Below are 14,689 nucleotides of genomic sequence, written 5' to 3' on the forward strand. Positions count from 1 at the left end.
GCTCACGCCTGTAATCCCAGCACTTTGGGAGGCTGAGGTAGGTGGATCACAAGCTCAGGAGTTCAAGGCCAGCCTGGCCAGCATGGTGAAACCCCATCTCTACTAAAAATACAAAAATTAGCTGGGCATGGTGGTACGTGCCTATAGTCCCAGCTACTCAGGAGGCTGAGGCAGGAGAATCACTTGAACCCAGGATGTGGAGGCTGCAGTGACCCGAGATTGCACCACTGCACTCCAGCCTAGGCAACAGAGTGAGACTCCATACAAAACAAACAAACAAACAAACAAAAAAACTCTTTTCTATGCCTTTCAAGGGCTAAGATATAGACATATTATGGGTACACAGAGTAGGAACAAGGAATAGCTCCAGAGTCAATATAAAGAAAGGATGTCCTAGCCAAAAGAATGACCAGATAACACCGAACATTCTTAGAAAACAAAAGCAGCCAAACAGAAAAAGCATTAATCATTTGTTCTTTTAGCTCTCTAAATGAAGGCTACCTTGTTTGGACCTGGTATATCACTGGTGACTATAGGGTGAAGAGAGCTTTTCTGTTGGTAAAGCAGAAAAAGGGGCCAGCTTGGGACTTATGATGGTTAAGGAGGCTCTGCTCATGACTGCTAAAGGCCAGCTTGGTTCCAGTGACTTGCTGGATCACTCTTGGGCAAGGTGAAAGTAAATTTGCTTTGCATTACGTATTTCATTAGCAATGTTTCCCAACAGCCAAGAGACTGGGAATTGGTACATGCTCATTTTTCTGGGGATAGAATCATGAACAGGGGCCAGGCGCAATAGCTCATGCCTGTAATCCCAGCACTTTGGGAGGCCAAGGTGGGCAGATCACCTGAGGTCAGGAGTTGGAGACCAGCCTGGCCAACACGGCAAAACCCCGTCTCTACTAAAAATACAAAAATTAGCCAGATGTAGTGGCGTGCACCTGTAATCCCAGCTACTTGGGAGGCTGAGGCAGGAGAATTGGTTGAACCCGGGAGGCGGAGGTTGCAGTGAGCTGAGATGGCGCCACTGCACTCCAGCCTGGGTGACAGAGCAAGACTCCATCTCAAAAAAAAAAAAAAAAAAAAAAGAAAATCATGAATAGGGTCTCAGACCAAGATCATTGTGTACTGGTGGTTCCTGTATGCTAAGTTAGTATGTCCTCTGTTCCTTGAGATGCTGATTGAAAATCCCATGGGGCTGGGTTTATTACTTCCTTTTAAAATAGATCTTTTCTTTTTTTTTTTTCTTTTTTTTTTTTTTTTGAGATGGAGTCTCCATTTGTTGCCCAGGCTGGAGTGCAGTGGCACAATCTCAGGTCACTGCAACCTCCGTCTCCCGGGTTCAAGCGATTCTCCTGCCTTAGCCTCCCGAGTAGCTGGAACTACAGGCACCTGCCACCATGCCCAGCTAATTTTTATATTTTTGTACAGGTGGATTTTTGCCATGTTGGCCAGGCTGGTCTTGAACTCCTGACCTCAGGTGATCCGCCTGCCTCAGCCTCCCAAAGTGCTGGGATTACAGGCGCGAGCCACCGTGCCCAGCCCTTTAAAACTGTATCTTAATATAGTGTAGTTACCATGAAGCTATTCCTGGGTTTGGATGGAAGTGGCTTCAGGCAGTGGTTCACAGAACAGCAGCAGTGGCATCACCTATGAGTTTGTTAGAAATGGGAAATGCAAATTCATAGATCCTACCCCCAAACTCACGAAAGCAGAATCTCTCTGGATGGGGTCCAGGAACTTAAAGAAACTCTCTTTGTGCGAGATGGGACAAGCTGATATCTGAGCTGATGCTAAAGTTTGAGAGGCACTGAACTAAAATGAAGCTAACCAGCTGGGCTCGGTGGCTCACACCTGTAATCCCAGCACTTTGGGAGGCCGAGGCAGGCGGATCACCTGAGGTCAGGAGTTTAAGACCAGCCTGGCCAACATGGTGAAACCTCGTCTCATAAAAGTACAAAAATTAGGCCGGGTGCAGTGGCTCGCGCCTGTAATCCCAGCACTTTGGGAGGCCAAGGTGGGCGGATTACGAAGTCAGGAGATTGAGACCATCCTGGCTAATACAGTGAAACCCCGTCTCTACTAAAAATACAAAAAAATTAGCCGGGTGTGGTGGCGGGCGCCTGTAGTCCCAGCTACTAGGGAGGCTGAGGCAGGAGAATGGCGTGAACCTGGGAGGCGGAGCTTGCAGTGAGCCGAGATCGCGCCACTGCTCTCCAGCCTGGGCGACAGAGCTAGACTCCGTCTCAAAAAAAAAAAAAAATTCGGCCCGGTGTGGTGGCTCAAGCCTGTAATCCCAGCCATTTGCGAGGCCCAGGCGGGTGGATCACTTGGGTCAGGAGTTCCATGGCCAACATAGCGAAACACTATCTCTACTAAAAATACAAAAATTAGCAGGGCATGGTGGAGCCTGCCTGTTATCCTAGCTACTCGGGAGGCTGAGGGGAGAGAATAGCTTGAACCCAGGAGACGGAGGCTGAAGTGAGCCGAGATCCCGCCAGTGCACTCCAGCCTGGGCTACAGACCGAGACTCCATTTCAAAAAAAAAAAAAAAAAAAAAAAATTTAGGCTGGGCAGAGTGGCCTCACGCCTGTAGTCCCAGCACTTTGGGAGTGTGAGAAATCAGAAAGTTCTTCAAAGATTATAAAAAGTCACAATTTCTTACTATAAGATTGCTATCCACTATGTGTGTGTGTGTGTATGTTTGTGTGTGTGTGTGTGTATATATATATATATATGTATATATTCCAAATCAGCTGTCCTAGATTGCTCCTGCGTGCCTGGACAGAACTAGACAAGCCCCAGCCCACAGTGCATGCCATTCCTTATTTGGTGATGCTTCCTTAATGATCCCTGGGCAACTTCCTTTTCTTTCTTTGTTCTGTTCCCCTTAACCAATTTTAAAAGTTTTAAACTAACAGCCAATCAGGTAAAGTGTAAAATGTGAGGTCCTATTCCAGCCAATGGAAAATGGACACAGCAGTAGGGTAGACGCCTCAGATTATAAATAACTCTGTCTCCTTTGTTCGGTGTGCTCTCATGGCTAGACAGTTTTTGAGTAGCAGCACCCTTTCTGCAGAAAGTAAAGCTCTCCTTGCTGAGAGATCATTTGTTCCCGTGTTTTTTTTGTTTTTGTTTTGTTTTCTTTTCTTTTCTTTTTGCAACACCAAAAACTTCATTCCCAACAGGGATACTCAGACAGGCAGATCACTTGAAGTCAGGAGTTCGAGACCAGCCTGGCCAACATGGTGAAACCCCAGGCTCTATCAAAAAATACAAAAATTAGTCGGGTGTGGTGGCACGTGTCTGTAGTCCCAGCTACTCGGGAGGCTGAGAAGGGAGGATCTCTTGAACCCAGAGGTGGAGGTTGCAGTGAGCAGAAATGGCACCACTGCGCTCCAGCCTGGGTGTGAGACTCCTTCTCACAAAAAAAATGCAAACAAACAAAACAGCCAAATTTAAAGGAGTTTTTTGTTTGTTTGTTTTGTTTTTTCTTTCCAAGACGAAGTCTCACTCCGTTGCCCAGGATAGAGTGCAGTGGCGTTATCTCGGCTCACTGCAACCTCCGCCTCCTGGGTTCAAGCGATTCTCTTGCCTCAGCTTCCCAAGTAACTGGGACTACAGACACGCACCACCATGCCCAGCTAATTTTTGTATTTTTAGTAGAGACGGAGTTTCACCATGTTAGCCAGGATGGTCTTGATCTCCTGACCTGTGATCCGCCCGCCTCGGCCTCCCAAAGTGCTAGGATTACAGGCGTGAGCCACCGTGCCCAGCCTAAAGGAGTTTGAGCAATGTATGATTCTCAAATTGGGCAGCCCCTGAATCACAGCAGATTCAGAGAGACCCAGCATATCCACAGAGACCCAGCATATTCACATGGTGGAAGATTTATGGACAGCAAAATGAAAGTGAGGTACAGAAACAACCAGATTGGTTACAGATCAGCGTTTGTCTCATTTGAACGTGGTTGGAACAGTTGGCTACATTTGATTGGCCAAAATTCAGTGATTGGCACCGGTGTGGTCTACGTTCGATTTACACCTCCACTTGTTACAGTTCACAATGTACAGAAAACCTTTAGGCCAAACTTAAATATGTAAGGAGGCAGCTTTAGATTAAACTTGACTTAACACTAGCTACCACTTCTTACCTACATAACTTTCGGCAAGTTGTTTGGCCTCACTGGACCTCAGTTTACTTATCCAGTGGGGATAACAAGATCAACTTTATAGGGTGAAGGAGTGAAATAACCTGTGTAAAATGTTCCATGCAGTGCCTGGCACACAGGAAACCTCATTAAACATTGGCTATTTATTTTGTTTTGCCTTTAGGTCCTTTAGATATACTTTTTTTTTTTTTTTTTTTTTTTTTTTTTTTTTTGAGACGAGTCTCACTTTGTCGCCCAGGCTGGAGTGTAGTGGTGCAATCTGGGCTCACTGCAAGCTCCGCCTCCCGGGTTCACGCCATTCTCCTGCCGGAGCCTCCCAAGTAGCTGAGACTACAGGTGCCCGCCACCATGCCTGGCTAATTTTTTGTATTTTAATAGAGATGGGGTTTCACCGTGTTAGCCAGGATGGTCTCGATCTCCTGACCTCATGATCCGCCCGCCTCGGCCTCCCAAAGTGTTGGGATTACAGGCGTGAGCCGCGCCCGGCCTTTTTTTGTTTGTTTTTGTTTTGAGACGCTCTGTTGCCTAGGCTGGAGGGCAATGGCGCAGTTTCGGCTCACTGTGATCTCCGCCTCAAGCAATTCTCCTGCCTCAGCTTCCCGAGTAGCTAGGATTACAGGCATGCACCACCACACCCGGGTAATTTTTGTATTTTTAGTAGGGACGGGGTTTCACCATGGCCAGCCTGGTCTCGAACCCCTGACCTCAGGTGATTCTTCCGCCTTGGCCTTCCAACGTGCTGGGATTACAGGCGTGAGCCACCACACCCGGCCTGCCTTTACGTATACTTTTTGAGTGCTTCTGTTTTCACTTTGTTTTTCTTCCATTTCCTTTTCCCCAAGAGAAGAATAAAAGGATTTTTGTAAACTTTTTTTATTTTTATTTTGGGACGGAGTCTTTGGTCTGTCGCCCAGGCTGGAGTGCAATGGCGCTATCTCGGCTCACTGCGACCTCCGCCTCCCAGGTTCAAGCGATTCTCCTGTCCCAGCTTTCCGAGTAGCTGGGATTACAGGCACAGCGCCACCAGGCCCAGCTAATTTTTGTATTTTTAGTAGAGACGGGGTTTTGCCATGTTGGCCAGGCTGGTCTCGAACACCTGACCTCAGGTGATCCGCCAGCCTCGGCCTCTGAAAGTGCTGGGATTACAGGCGTGAGCCACCGCGCCCGGCCTTTTGTAAACTGTTAAGTCCATTTTTTCTGAGGAAAAGTGACTAATTTTTAAGGGATAAAGCAGTGAAAGTAGGCTGAGGTCACGAAGGGAAGAAAAGGTTGGGAGCGAAAAGAACTCTAGTGGCGGACAGTAGTGGGCAGGACCAGCTGACATCCAAGAGAAGCCCTGACCTGAGAGATCGATCTGGCCTCCGGGAGTGGAGACAGAGGTACCGCCTGGGTGGGAGCCGGAACGGATTCGATTCCAACAGGCTGAGAAAGGAGAATGTCCCCGTAAAGGAGCTAGGCCTGAAATAAGGGGTGTGGCCGTGGCTGGATGGAAGAGTGAGGGAGGAGTAGAAGCGTGGTCTAGACCAGCAGCAAAAGAGGGCGGGCCCAGGGCCGGGCTGGGCGAGTCAGAGGCTCGGGAAGGGGCGTGGATCCCTGGAGGCGGTCCCCGGGTTGCAGTGAGGGAAGTGGGCCGGGAGGAGAGATGGGCGGTGAAGAGGCCCGGCCCTGCCAGGGAGGCGGGCGGATCCGTGGCAGTGACCAGAAGGGGCCGGAAGGGGGTGGCCGCCGGCCGGGCCCCGCCCTGGGGCCGCCTCCCCGCGGGTTCCGTTGGCTGTGGCGGCAGCTGACGCTTGTGGCGGCGGTGGCTTCGGGGTGGGCGTAAGATGGCGACAGCAGCGCAGGGACCCCTAAGCTTGCTGTGGGGCTGGCTGTGGAGCGAGCGCTTCTGGCTACCCGAGAACGTGAGCTGGGCTGATCTGGAGGGGCCGGCCGACGGCTACGGTTACCCCCGCGGCCGGCACATCCTCTCGGTGTTCCCGCTGGCGGCGGGCATCTTCTTCGTGAGGCTGCTCTTCGAGCGGTGAGAGCCCGGGAGCGAGCGGCTCGGGGGCCGGGCGCGGGCCGGGGGCGCCCCGCTGTGGGAAGGGCCGAGGGCCGGAAGCAGAACTGCAAGGAAAGCCCGGAAGCAGGGGCTGGGGGAGCTTGGGCCGCGGCGGGTGATGCTAGGCGCGTGGGCGAGGTGGTAGCCTAGATGGAGAAGGAGTTTGGGGCGTGGGCAAGAGAAAGAGTGAGGGTCTAGGGGAATGCTGGGCCCCTTCAATGTTAGATCCGGAGTTGGACTGGGGGGTCATATAGGCCTCCTCCCAACCTCCAAGGGTCCTACAGATGAGGAAACAGGTTCAGTGTGAGCTCTGGCAGAGGCCCCGAAGAGAGGGATAGGAAGGGGCCAGGAGAACCAGAGCTAGTTGTGACCATGGAAGCCGAGGGGTCAACGCAAGGGCCAGACGTTCCAAGGGAAAGGAATGGACTCATCAGACTCTTAAGATTTGTTAGGACGCTTGAGTTTCCGAGAATTGGGGGGAACAGGATTAGTTTGGCCCTAAGAGTTGGTTTGGTATGTCAACTCATGCACGTTTGTTGGTAGGAGGGTAGAAATCTGGTTGGGATAGGGTGTGGTGCAGCCCTAGGCTTCCAAAGTAATGGAAAGATGTCAGATTAGTTGCAGAACAGGCCTTGGGGCCTGAAATGGAAGGAGGAGTGTTCGAAGGGATGGAGGAGAGCCACAGGGCTTTATCAGAGGACAGCTATATTGAGCCAGATTCTTTTTTTTTTTTTTTTTGAGACAGAGTTTCGCTCTTGTTGCCCAGGCTGGCGTGCAATGGCACGATCTCGGCTTACCGCGACCTCCGCCTCCCCTGTTGAAGCGATTCTCCTGCCTCAGCCTCCCGAGTAGCTGGAATTACAGGCACGCGCCACCACTCCCGGCTACTTTTTGTATTTTTAGTAGAGACGGGGTTTCGCCATGTTGGCCAGGCTGGTCTGTAACTCCTGACCTCAAGTGATCCGCCCGCCTCTGCCTCCCAAAGTGCTGGGATTACAGGCGTGAGCCACCGCCCCCGGCCTTGAGCCAGCTTCTAAATGAGTTTAGCAGAATTGCAATATACTTTGTTCAACCACGTGATTTCACCTTTAAGTGAATGGATCATATGTTTGTCCAAGATAAAGATATTCACTGAGGCTTTGGTGTGTGATATTATAATGTGAATTTATACCTGTGGGTGATTTTGATCAAGTCTACTCAGACTCCAAGAAAGGAGACATGTTTCTGCCATAGGCCTCAGGTAATGAGGGTGGTTCTTGGACATCTGTTCGTTTTGCCTTTATCCAAGCATAAATGATTGTAATGCAGGAATGCCCTTTCTAGGATGGGAATATGTTGCAGGTGAAATAATCTGTTAATTTCTGAAAGATAGCATCTGTTTGGGATTGCTTCTTTGATTTGCCTACTGTTTTTGACTCAAGTCTTTCAATATCTTGTGTTCTATTTAGCTAGTCACGCATCCATTTATTCGTAGTATTTGTGCATCATCATCAAAATGCTCTGCCAGACGTTCAAGTGCAAAAATAAAGATGCTTAAGTGAAGCAAATGAAACCCAAAGATCTAAATGGCTTTCCTTGGCCCTCAGGAACTTGGTGTAGCAAGGTTTTTTTTTTTTTCTTTTCTTTTTTTTTTTTTTGAGACGGAGTCTCGCTCTGTCGCCCAGGCTGGAGTGCAGTGGCGCGATCTCAGCTCACTGCAAGCTCCGCCTCCCGGGTTCACGCCATTCTCCTGCCTCAGCCTCCCGAGTAGCTGAAACTACAGGCGCCCGCCACCATGTCCGGCTAATTTTTTGTATTTTTAGTAGAGACGGGGATTCACCGTCTTAGCCAGGATGGTCTCGATCTCCTGACCTCGTAATACGCCCGCCTCGGCCTCCCAAAGTGCTCGGATTACAAGCGTGAACCGCCGCGCTCGGCCTTGTTTTGTCTTTTTACGTGTAATCATTGTATTTAGTCATCCTGGAGTGGAGGCACAAACTGCTTGTCTGTCTTTGGAATAAACTAGATCCAGGTACTCTCTTCCATAGTCTCTGTATATGAGGGCCAAAAAAAAAAAAAAAAAAGGAGGAAGGCAATGTAATCACTACAAAGGAAAATAATCACTACAAAGGAAAATACACAAGTCAGGACAAATTTTTTTTTAAAAGGTGATTTTCATAGAAAAACATCTCTGCTTTTCATATAAATATGTGCCAATATGGAAATTTCCCCATGTTAGTGGTAAGAGGAAATAGTTTGTTGCTTATAAACACCCATTTTATATAAACTTACGTATCTCTTGAGATTCCAAAGTGTTCCCTCAGGTGGCTGAAGACATATATCCCCTGGCAGAGCTGCTGGAAGGGATCCTTTACCTGTGGGAATTCTATCTGAGTGTTTCTATGGTGCTTCAGTGTCAGAGGAGTACAGGTGGATGGGAATACTGAGCTGAAAGCATTCTAGTATGATAATTCTTGGCTAGTAAGGACAGGCACCTTGTTTGTCTCATGTTTGCTCTTAGGAAAGTTTAACCCTAGAAGCACTCTTGCTATTTTGTTTCTTTTAAGACCCATTACCTCAGTAATATAATTCACTGCTGAATTGCCAATTCCTCTTTTACCGTTCTGGTCTTCCATAAAGAAAATAGACCACTCCACTCTTATTGTTGTTTTTGAGACAGGGTCTCAGTCTCACCCAGGCTGGACTGCAGTGGCACGAAGCTCACTCCAGCCTCGACCTCTTTGGCTCAAGCAATCCTCCCACCTCAGCCTCCCAAGTAGCCAGGACCATAGGTGCACATCACTATGCCCAGCTAATTAAAAAAAAAAAAAAAAATTGGGGGAGCGGGGCATGGTGGCTCACACCTGTAATCCCAGCACTTTGGGAGGCCGAGGCAGGGAGATCACTTGAGGCCAGGAGTTCGAGACCAGCCTGGCCAACATGGTGAAACCCCATCTCTACTAAAAATATAAAAATTAGCTGGGCATAGTGGTACATGCCTGTAATCCCAGCTACTCAGGAGGCTGAGGCATGAGAATTGCTTGAGTTGGAGAGGCAGAGGTTGCAGTGAGCCAAGATCACACTGTTGCACTCCAGCCTGGGCAGCAGAGGAAAACTCTGTCTCAAAAAAAAAAAAAAAAAAAATTGTAGAGGCTGGGCATGGTGGCTCATGCCTGTAATCCCAGCACTTTGGGAGGCCGAGGAGGGCAGATCACTTGAGCCTAGGAGTTTGAGACCAGCCTTGGCAACACGGTGAAACCTTGTCTCTACAAAAAAATTTAAAAATTAGCTGGGTGTGATGGTGCATGCCTATAGTCTCTAGTCTCATCTACTTGGGAGCCTGAGGCAGGAGGATTGCTTGAACCCGGGAGGTTGAGACTGCAGTGAGCCGTGATCAAACCACTGTACTTCAGCCTGGGTGACAGAGTGAGACCCTGTCTCAGAAAAATAAATAAAATAAATTTTTGTAGAGGCCTGAGCTCCTGGCCTCAAGCGATCCTCCTGCCTCAGCTTCCCAAAGTTTTGGGATTACTGGCATGAGCCACTGCCCCTGGCCTAGAGCCACTTGTAGAATGCAATAGAAGGCATATCAAAAATATCGGGGCATGGCCTTGCATGCTGGCTCACACCTGTAATCCCAGCACTTTGGGAGGCCGAGGCAGGCAGATCACTTGAGGTCAGGAGTTTGAGACCAGCCTGGCCAACAACATGAAATCTCATCTCTACTAAAAATACAAAAATTAGCTGGGCGTGATGGCATGTGCCTATAATCCCAGCTACTTGGGAGGCTGAGGCAGGAGAATCTCTTGAACCCGGGAGGTGGAGGTTGCAGTGAGCCAAGATCACACCACTGCACTCCAGCTTAGGCAATAGAGCGAGACTCTATCACAAAAAAAAAAAAAAAAAAAAAGGAGAGAGAGAGAGAGAAATAAAGAGGTATATTGGGACAATTAGTCATCTTTCCTACATTTTCTCTTTTTTTCAGAGCCCAGAATCCTTGCATACCTTTTCTCATTCTAAAATCCTACCTATTTAGTTTGTAGAAATGATTTATGTAGTAATCATAGACTGCTAAAAGCTAGAACTCCGACCTCCTTTTACAGACAGTTACTAAGGCTTAGAAACATCCTTCAGCTTTTCAGAGGTTGCAACATACAACTGGTCTTTTTCCCCAGCCCAGTTCTCTTTCACTGATAGGGCCGTTCATCTTTTCCTATTCCTTAAACCCCCTTTCAAGTGTTAAGATTTAACCTCTTGTTCTAGTATTCTAGTATTTGAAGAACAAATTTATTTCCTGTTACACACTTCATATACATTTAAAAAAAAAAAAAAAAGAACAAATCAGCCAGGCATGGTGGCTCACGCCTGTAATCCCAGCACTTTGGGAGGCCAAGGCAGGTGGATTAACTGAGGTCAGGAGTTCGAGACCAGTCTGGCCAACATGGTGAAACCCTGTCTTTACTAAAAATACAAGAAATTAGCTGGGTGTGGTGGCATGCGCCTTAAGTCCCAGCTACTCGGGAGGCTGAGGCAGGAGAATCGCTTGAACCTAGGAGGTGGAGGTTGCGGTGAGCTGAGATCATGCCACTGCACTCCAGCTTGGGCAACAGAGTGAGACTCTGTCTCAAAAAAAAAAAAAAAAAAGAAGAAGAAAAAGAACAAATCTGTATTCATCCTGTTCTTAGTTATTTAACATTATCCTTTTAACTTGAACTTTGCTTTTTTTTTTTTTTTTTTTTTTTCTTTTTTTGAGACACAGTCTCACTCTCTCACCCAGGCTGGAATGCAGTGACTTGATCTCAGCTCATTGCAGCCTCTGCTTCCCAGGTTCAAGCAGTTCTCATGCCTCAGCCTCTCAAGTAGCTAGGAGTACAGGCACACACTACCACAGCCAGCTAATTTTCATATTTTTAGTAGAGACAGGGTTTTGCCATGTTGGCCAGGCCGGTCTTGAACTCCCGGCCTCAAGTGATCCACCTGCCTCGGCCTCCCAAAGTGCTAGGATTACAGGCGTGAGCCACCGCATCTGGCCAACTTTGCTTTGTTTGTTTGTTTCATATCATTATTGCATATTTAAATGCATCTTACTCTATGTGCCTAGATACATAGTCTCTATTTGTGTTTCAGGAATCTCCCAAAGAATAAATATAGAGGGTACAATTTGGTCTTACTTTCTCTTCCTTCTCATCAACCACACTGAGCATTTATTAAATATTTTTTAAGTTTCCATATTCCCTATAGAGAACTGTAGCCTCACCTGATGGGGATGACTTGGAAAGCCATCTGACCATATGTTAAGCATATTTAGCTATTTTGTTAAAGAACTGCAGAAAGGTGATTATTACCCACCAAAGCACAGAGGCTTGCCTTTGTGGGCCTCTGTTGACTGGTTCATTGCTGTGGACTGTACTCTTGCACAGTGCCTCAGTGCAGCATGTGAGTATTTACAGAATGATTGAGAAGGGTCTATTCTTGTCCACTCAGGTGCCCTGAGGAGTAACCCAGAATCTAATTCTTCAATCTGAAATAGATATTTGGCTTAAGAGAGGTGAAATTATAATTTCTTTGTTTCTGTTGTTAAATTTCACCATACTATGTTTGCATGTTGTACACTTTTCTACAGCTTCTCTTTCTCCCCTTTCCTCTTACACACACTCAGGCTACCCACTGTTACCTATCAAAAGAGAGATAAGAAAGTCTTCCACTTGTTGCTTCTTTGAATATTGTGTGCTGATTAGGGAAAGAATAGTCCAAGGTGTGGTCCAAGTCCAGGTCTACTTGGTCCAAGTCCAAGTAGGCCTCTTGGATCTGACTTAAACTGAATCTTAAAGATAAAATTGTTTGAAACTTAGTATTTTGTCCCTGGAGCATATTTTCCCTGGGATCAAGTAGGAGTTTGAGACAATATTGATACCATCAGATCTATATAGGTTCATTTATTTTAAATACGGTACTATAATAGGAGCTTTATGTTGCCAGAAGAAAGTAATTTTGCGAATTATACAGGAGATAGCTGAGAGCTTTCACCACTGCTTATTCATTATTCCAATCTCCTCTTCTCTCTTATTACTTCAAGGCAACCTCACTGGGGTGTCTAAAGAGCCTTCTCAATGCCATTCTCTCAGTGGGGATTGAACAGACTCATTCGCTGGCCTGTCATGTAACTGACAACAAGAGTAGTGATTCATTTTCTTGTGCATGTTTCCATTTATTTCCTTTTTTCTTTTCTTTTTTTTTCTTTTTTTTTTTTTTTTGAGACAGGGTCTCGCTCTGTTGCCCAGGCTAGAGTGCAGTGGCACAATCTCAGCTCACTGCAACCTCCGCCTCCTGGGTTCAAGCGATTCTCCTGCCTCAGCCTCCTGAGTAGCTAGGACTACAGGTGTGTACCACCACGCCCAGCTAATTTTTGTATTTTTAGTAGAGATGGGGTTTTGCCATGTTGGCCAGACTGGTCTCGAACTCCTGACCTCAGGTGATCTACCCACCTCGGCCTCCCAAAGTGCTGGGATTACAGGTGTGAGCCACCACACCCGGTCTCAATTTTTAATTGATTACATATTGACAGTACTTTTGACATATCAAGTTAAACAAAATACATTGTCAACATTAATTTCACTTGTTTCTTTTTCACTTTTTAAAATGTGGATATTAGAAAATTTTAAATTACAGGCTGGGCACGGTGGCTAATGCCTATAATCCCAACACTTTGGGAGGCTGAGGTGGGCAGATGACCTGAGGTCAGGAGTTCGAGACCAGCCTGACCAACATGGTGAAACCCCATCACTAAAAATACAAAAATTAGCTGGGTGTGGTGGTAGGCACCTGTAATCCCAGCTACTCAGGAGGCTGAGGCAGGAGAATCGCTTGAACATGTGAGGTGGAGGTTGCAGCGAGCCAAGATCGCACCATTGCACTCCAGCCTGGGCAACAGAGTGAGACCCTGTCTCAAAAAAAAAAAAAGAAAATTTTAAATTACATATGTGACTCATATTATATTTCTGTTGGATGGTGATGACAGTAATTCAGACAATATTAATAATAATTGAGAAAATAATTTGAATGTAAATTCACATTTGATATACTTTTTAGGATCAAAAGATGATGCAAAGGTATTAGATGTTCCTTTAAATAATGAATCTAAGACATTTTAGTAAAAATAAGATTTTTAAGTGTAAATTATTTTCTGAAAAATTCAAATGACTGGTCATATTCTATTTTGAGTAATTTTTTGTTTTTTTGAGACAGTCTCACCCTGCGTCGTCCAGGCTGGAGTGCAGTGGCGGGATCTTGGCTCACTGCAAGCTCTGCGTCCCGGGTTCACACCATTCTCCTGCCTCAGCCTCCCGAGTAGCTGGGATTACAGGCGCCCGCCACCACACCCGGCTAATTTTTTGTATTTTTAATAGAGATGGGGTTTCACTGTGTTAGCCAGGATGGTCTCGATCTCCTGACCTCATGATTCGCCCGCCTCGGCCTCTCAAAGTGCTGGGATTACAGGTGTGAGCCACCGCGCCCGGCCGCTTGAGTAATCTTTGATTGACAGTTGCTTCTAGCCAAGCATTGCTCTATAATTTTGCCTTTTTACATCTATCTTCTCGGTGTTAATGATCTATAAGAAAGTTTGTCAAGTAGGTAAATGTCCATGCAGAACTGCATAGCTCTGATAAGGCATTGAGAATAATCACACTCTTACTATATCTCTTCTGTAAAATAAAAGATTTCTTGTAAGGATATTCCTTGTAGTTTTTAGTTTTTGGGTATTGTCAGCATTAGTAAGCAGTCGCAATTACAGGCATAAAGTGTCTCAAACTAAATCAGATTGTTGTGGTTGTGTTTAGGGCAATCTCCAGTTATAGACTGAAATCGGTTAACTTGAATATCTACTGATTCCCCAGAAATCAGTCATCTCCTACACTTGATAAACACCAAGCTGGTAGGTTATCTGATGTCCCAGGAGGATAAGGCTGAGTTTTAATTTCATCCTTACAAGTGGCACACTTCCATGAAACACTTTGCCTCTTAGTTGAGAATTAAGTTTTCACCCATTTGTTCATCTGTTCATTCTTCAACATCTATTTATTGAAAGCTTAGGATATGTCATATCAAACTATATGTGATGGTTTTAGAAGTTGGACAAGATAAATGTAAAAATAAATAAATAAAAAGGTATCAAACTATGTGCCAAGGATTAAAAGGTGAATAAACCATGATTTCTACCCTGGAGAAAGCAACAAAATCAGTGGTTATCCCTTATGTGTGTTTGTGTTTCTATTTTAAGCAAATGCATTAAGTTGTATAATTATCCATTGAAAAAAGGTAAATATGTTTAATGAAAGGAACAAGTGGGTTTATCCTACCACTTTGGCCTGAATTCACTTTAGTGTCCTCTCAGTAGAATTCTTCTAGTACATTAGAATGATTGGATTTACAAAAATATACAATCTACATGCATTCCTTGAGAAAAACATCTATTACAGATTTTTTTTTTTTTTTTTTTTTGG

At 46.1% G+C, this 14,689-nt stretch overlaps 1 protein-coding gene across 5 annotated transcripts in view; it reads left to right on the top strand.

Annotated features, from left to right (window-relative positions):
• The first annotated feature begins 5,817 nt into the window (after window positions 1-5,817).
• The window catches only part of CERS5 (ceramide synthase 5), a 37,018-nt gene continuing 28,146 nt past the window's right edge, over window positions 5,818-14,689 (top strand). For 2 of the 5 annotated variants that reach the window (XM_055357258.2, XM_055357257.2), the window contains exon 1: window positions 6,097-6,188. Coding sequence is in view for 3 of the 5 variants with exons in the window: in XM_055357259.2 (XP_055213234.1) it covers window positions 5,992-6,188 (197 nt within the window). In the remaining 2 variants the exon portion in view is untranslated. Of the gene's footprint in view, window positions 6,189-14,689 lie in introns of all 5 variants that reach the window. The other 3 variants (XM_055357259.2, XM_031001071.3, XM_031001070.3) reach the window with 3 other exon arrangements.

Source organism: Gorilla gorilla, chromosome 10 (assembly GCF_029281585.2).
Source record: "Gorilla gorilla gorilla isolate KB3781 chromosome 10, NHGRI_mGorGor1-v2.1_pri, whole genome shotgun sequence".
NCBI classification, from domain to species: domain Eukaryota; kingdom Metazoa; phylum Chordata; class Mammalia; order Primates; family Hominidae; genus Gorilla; species Gorilla gorilla.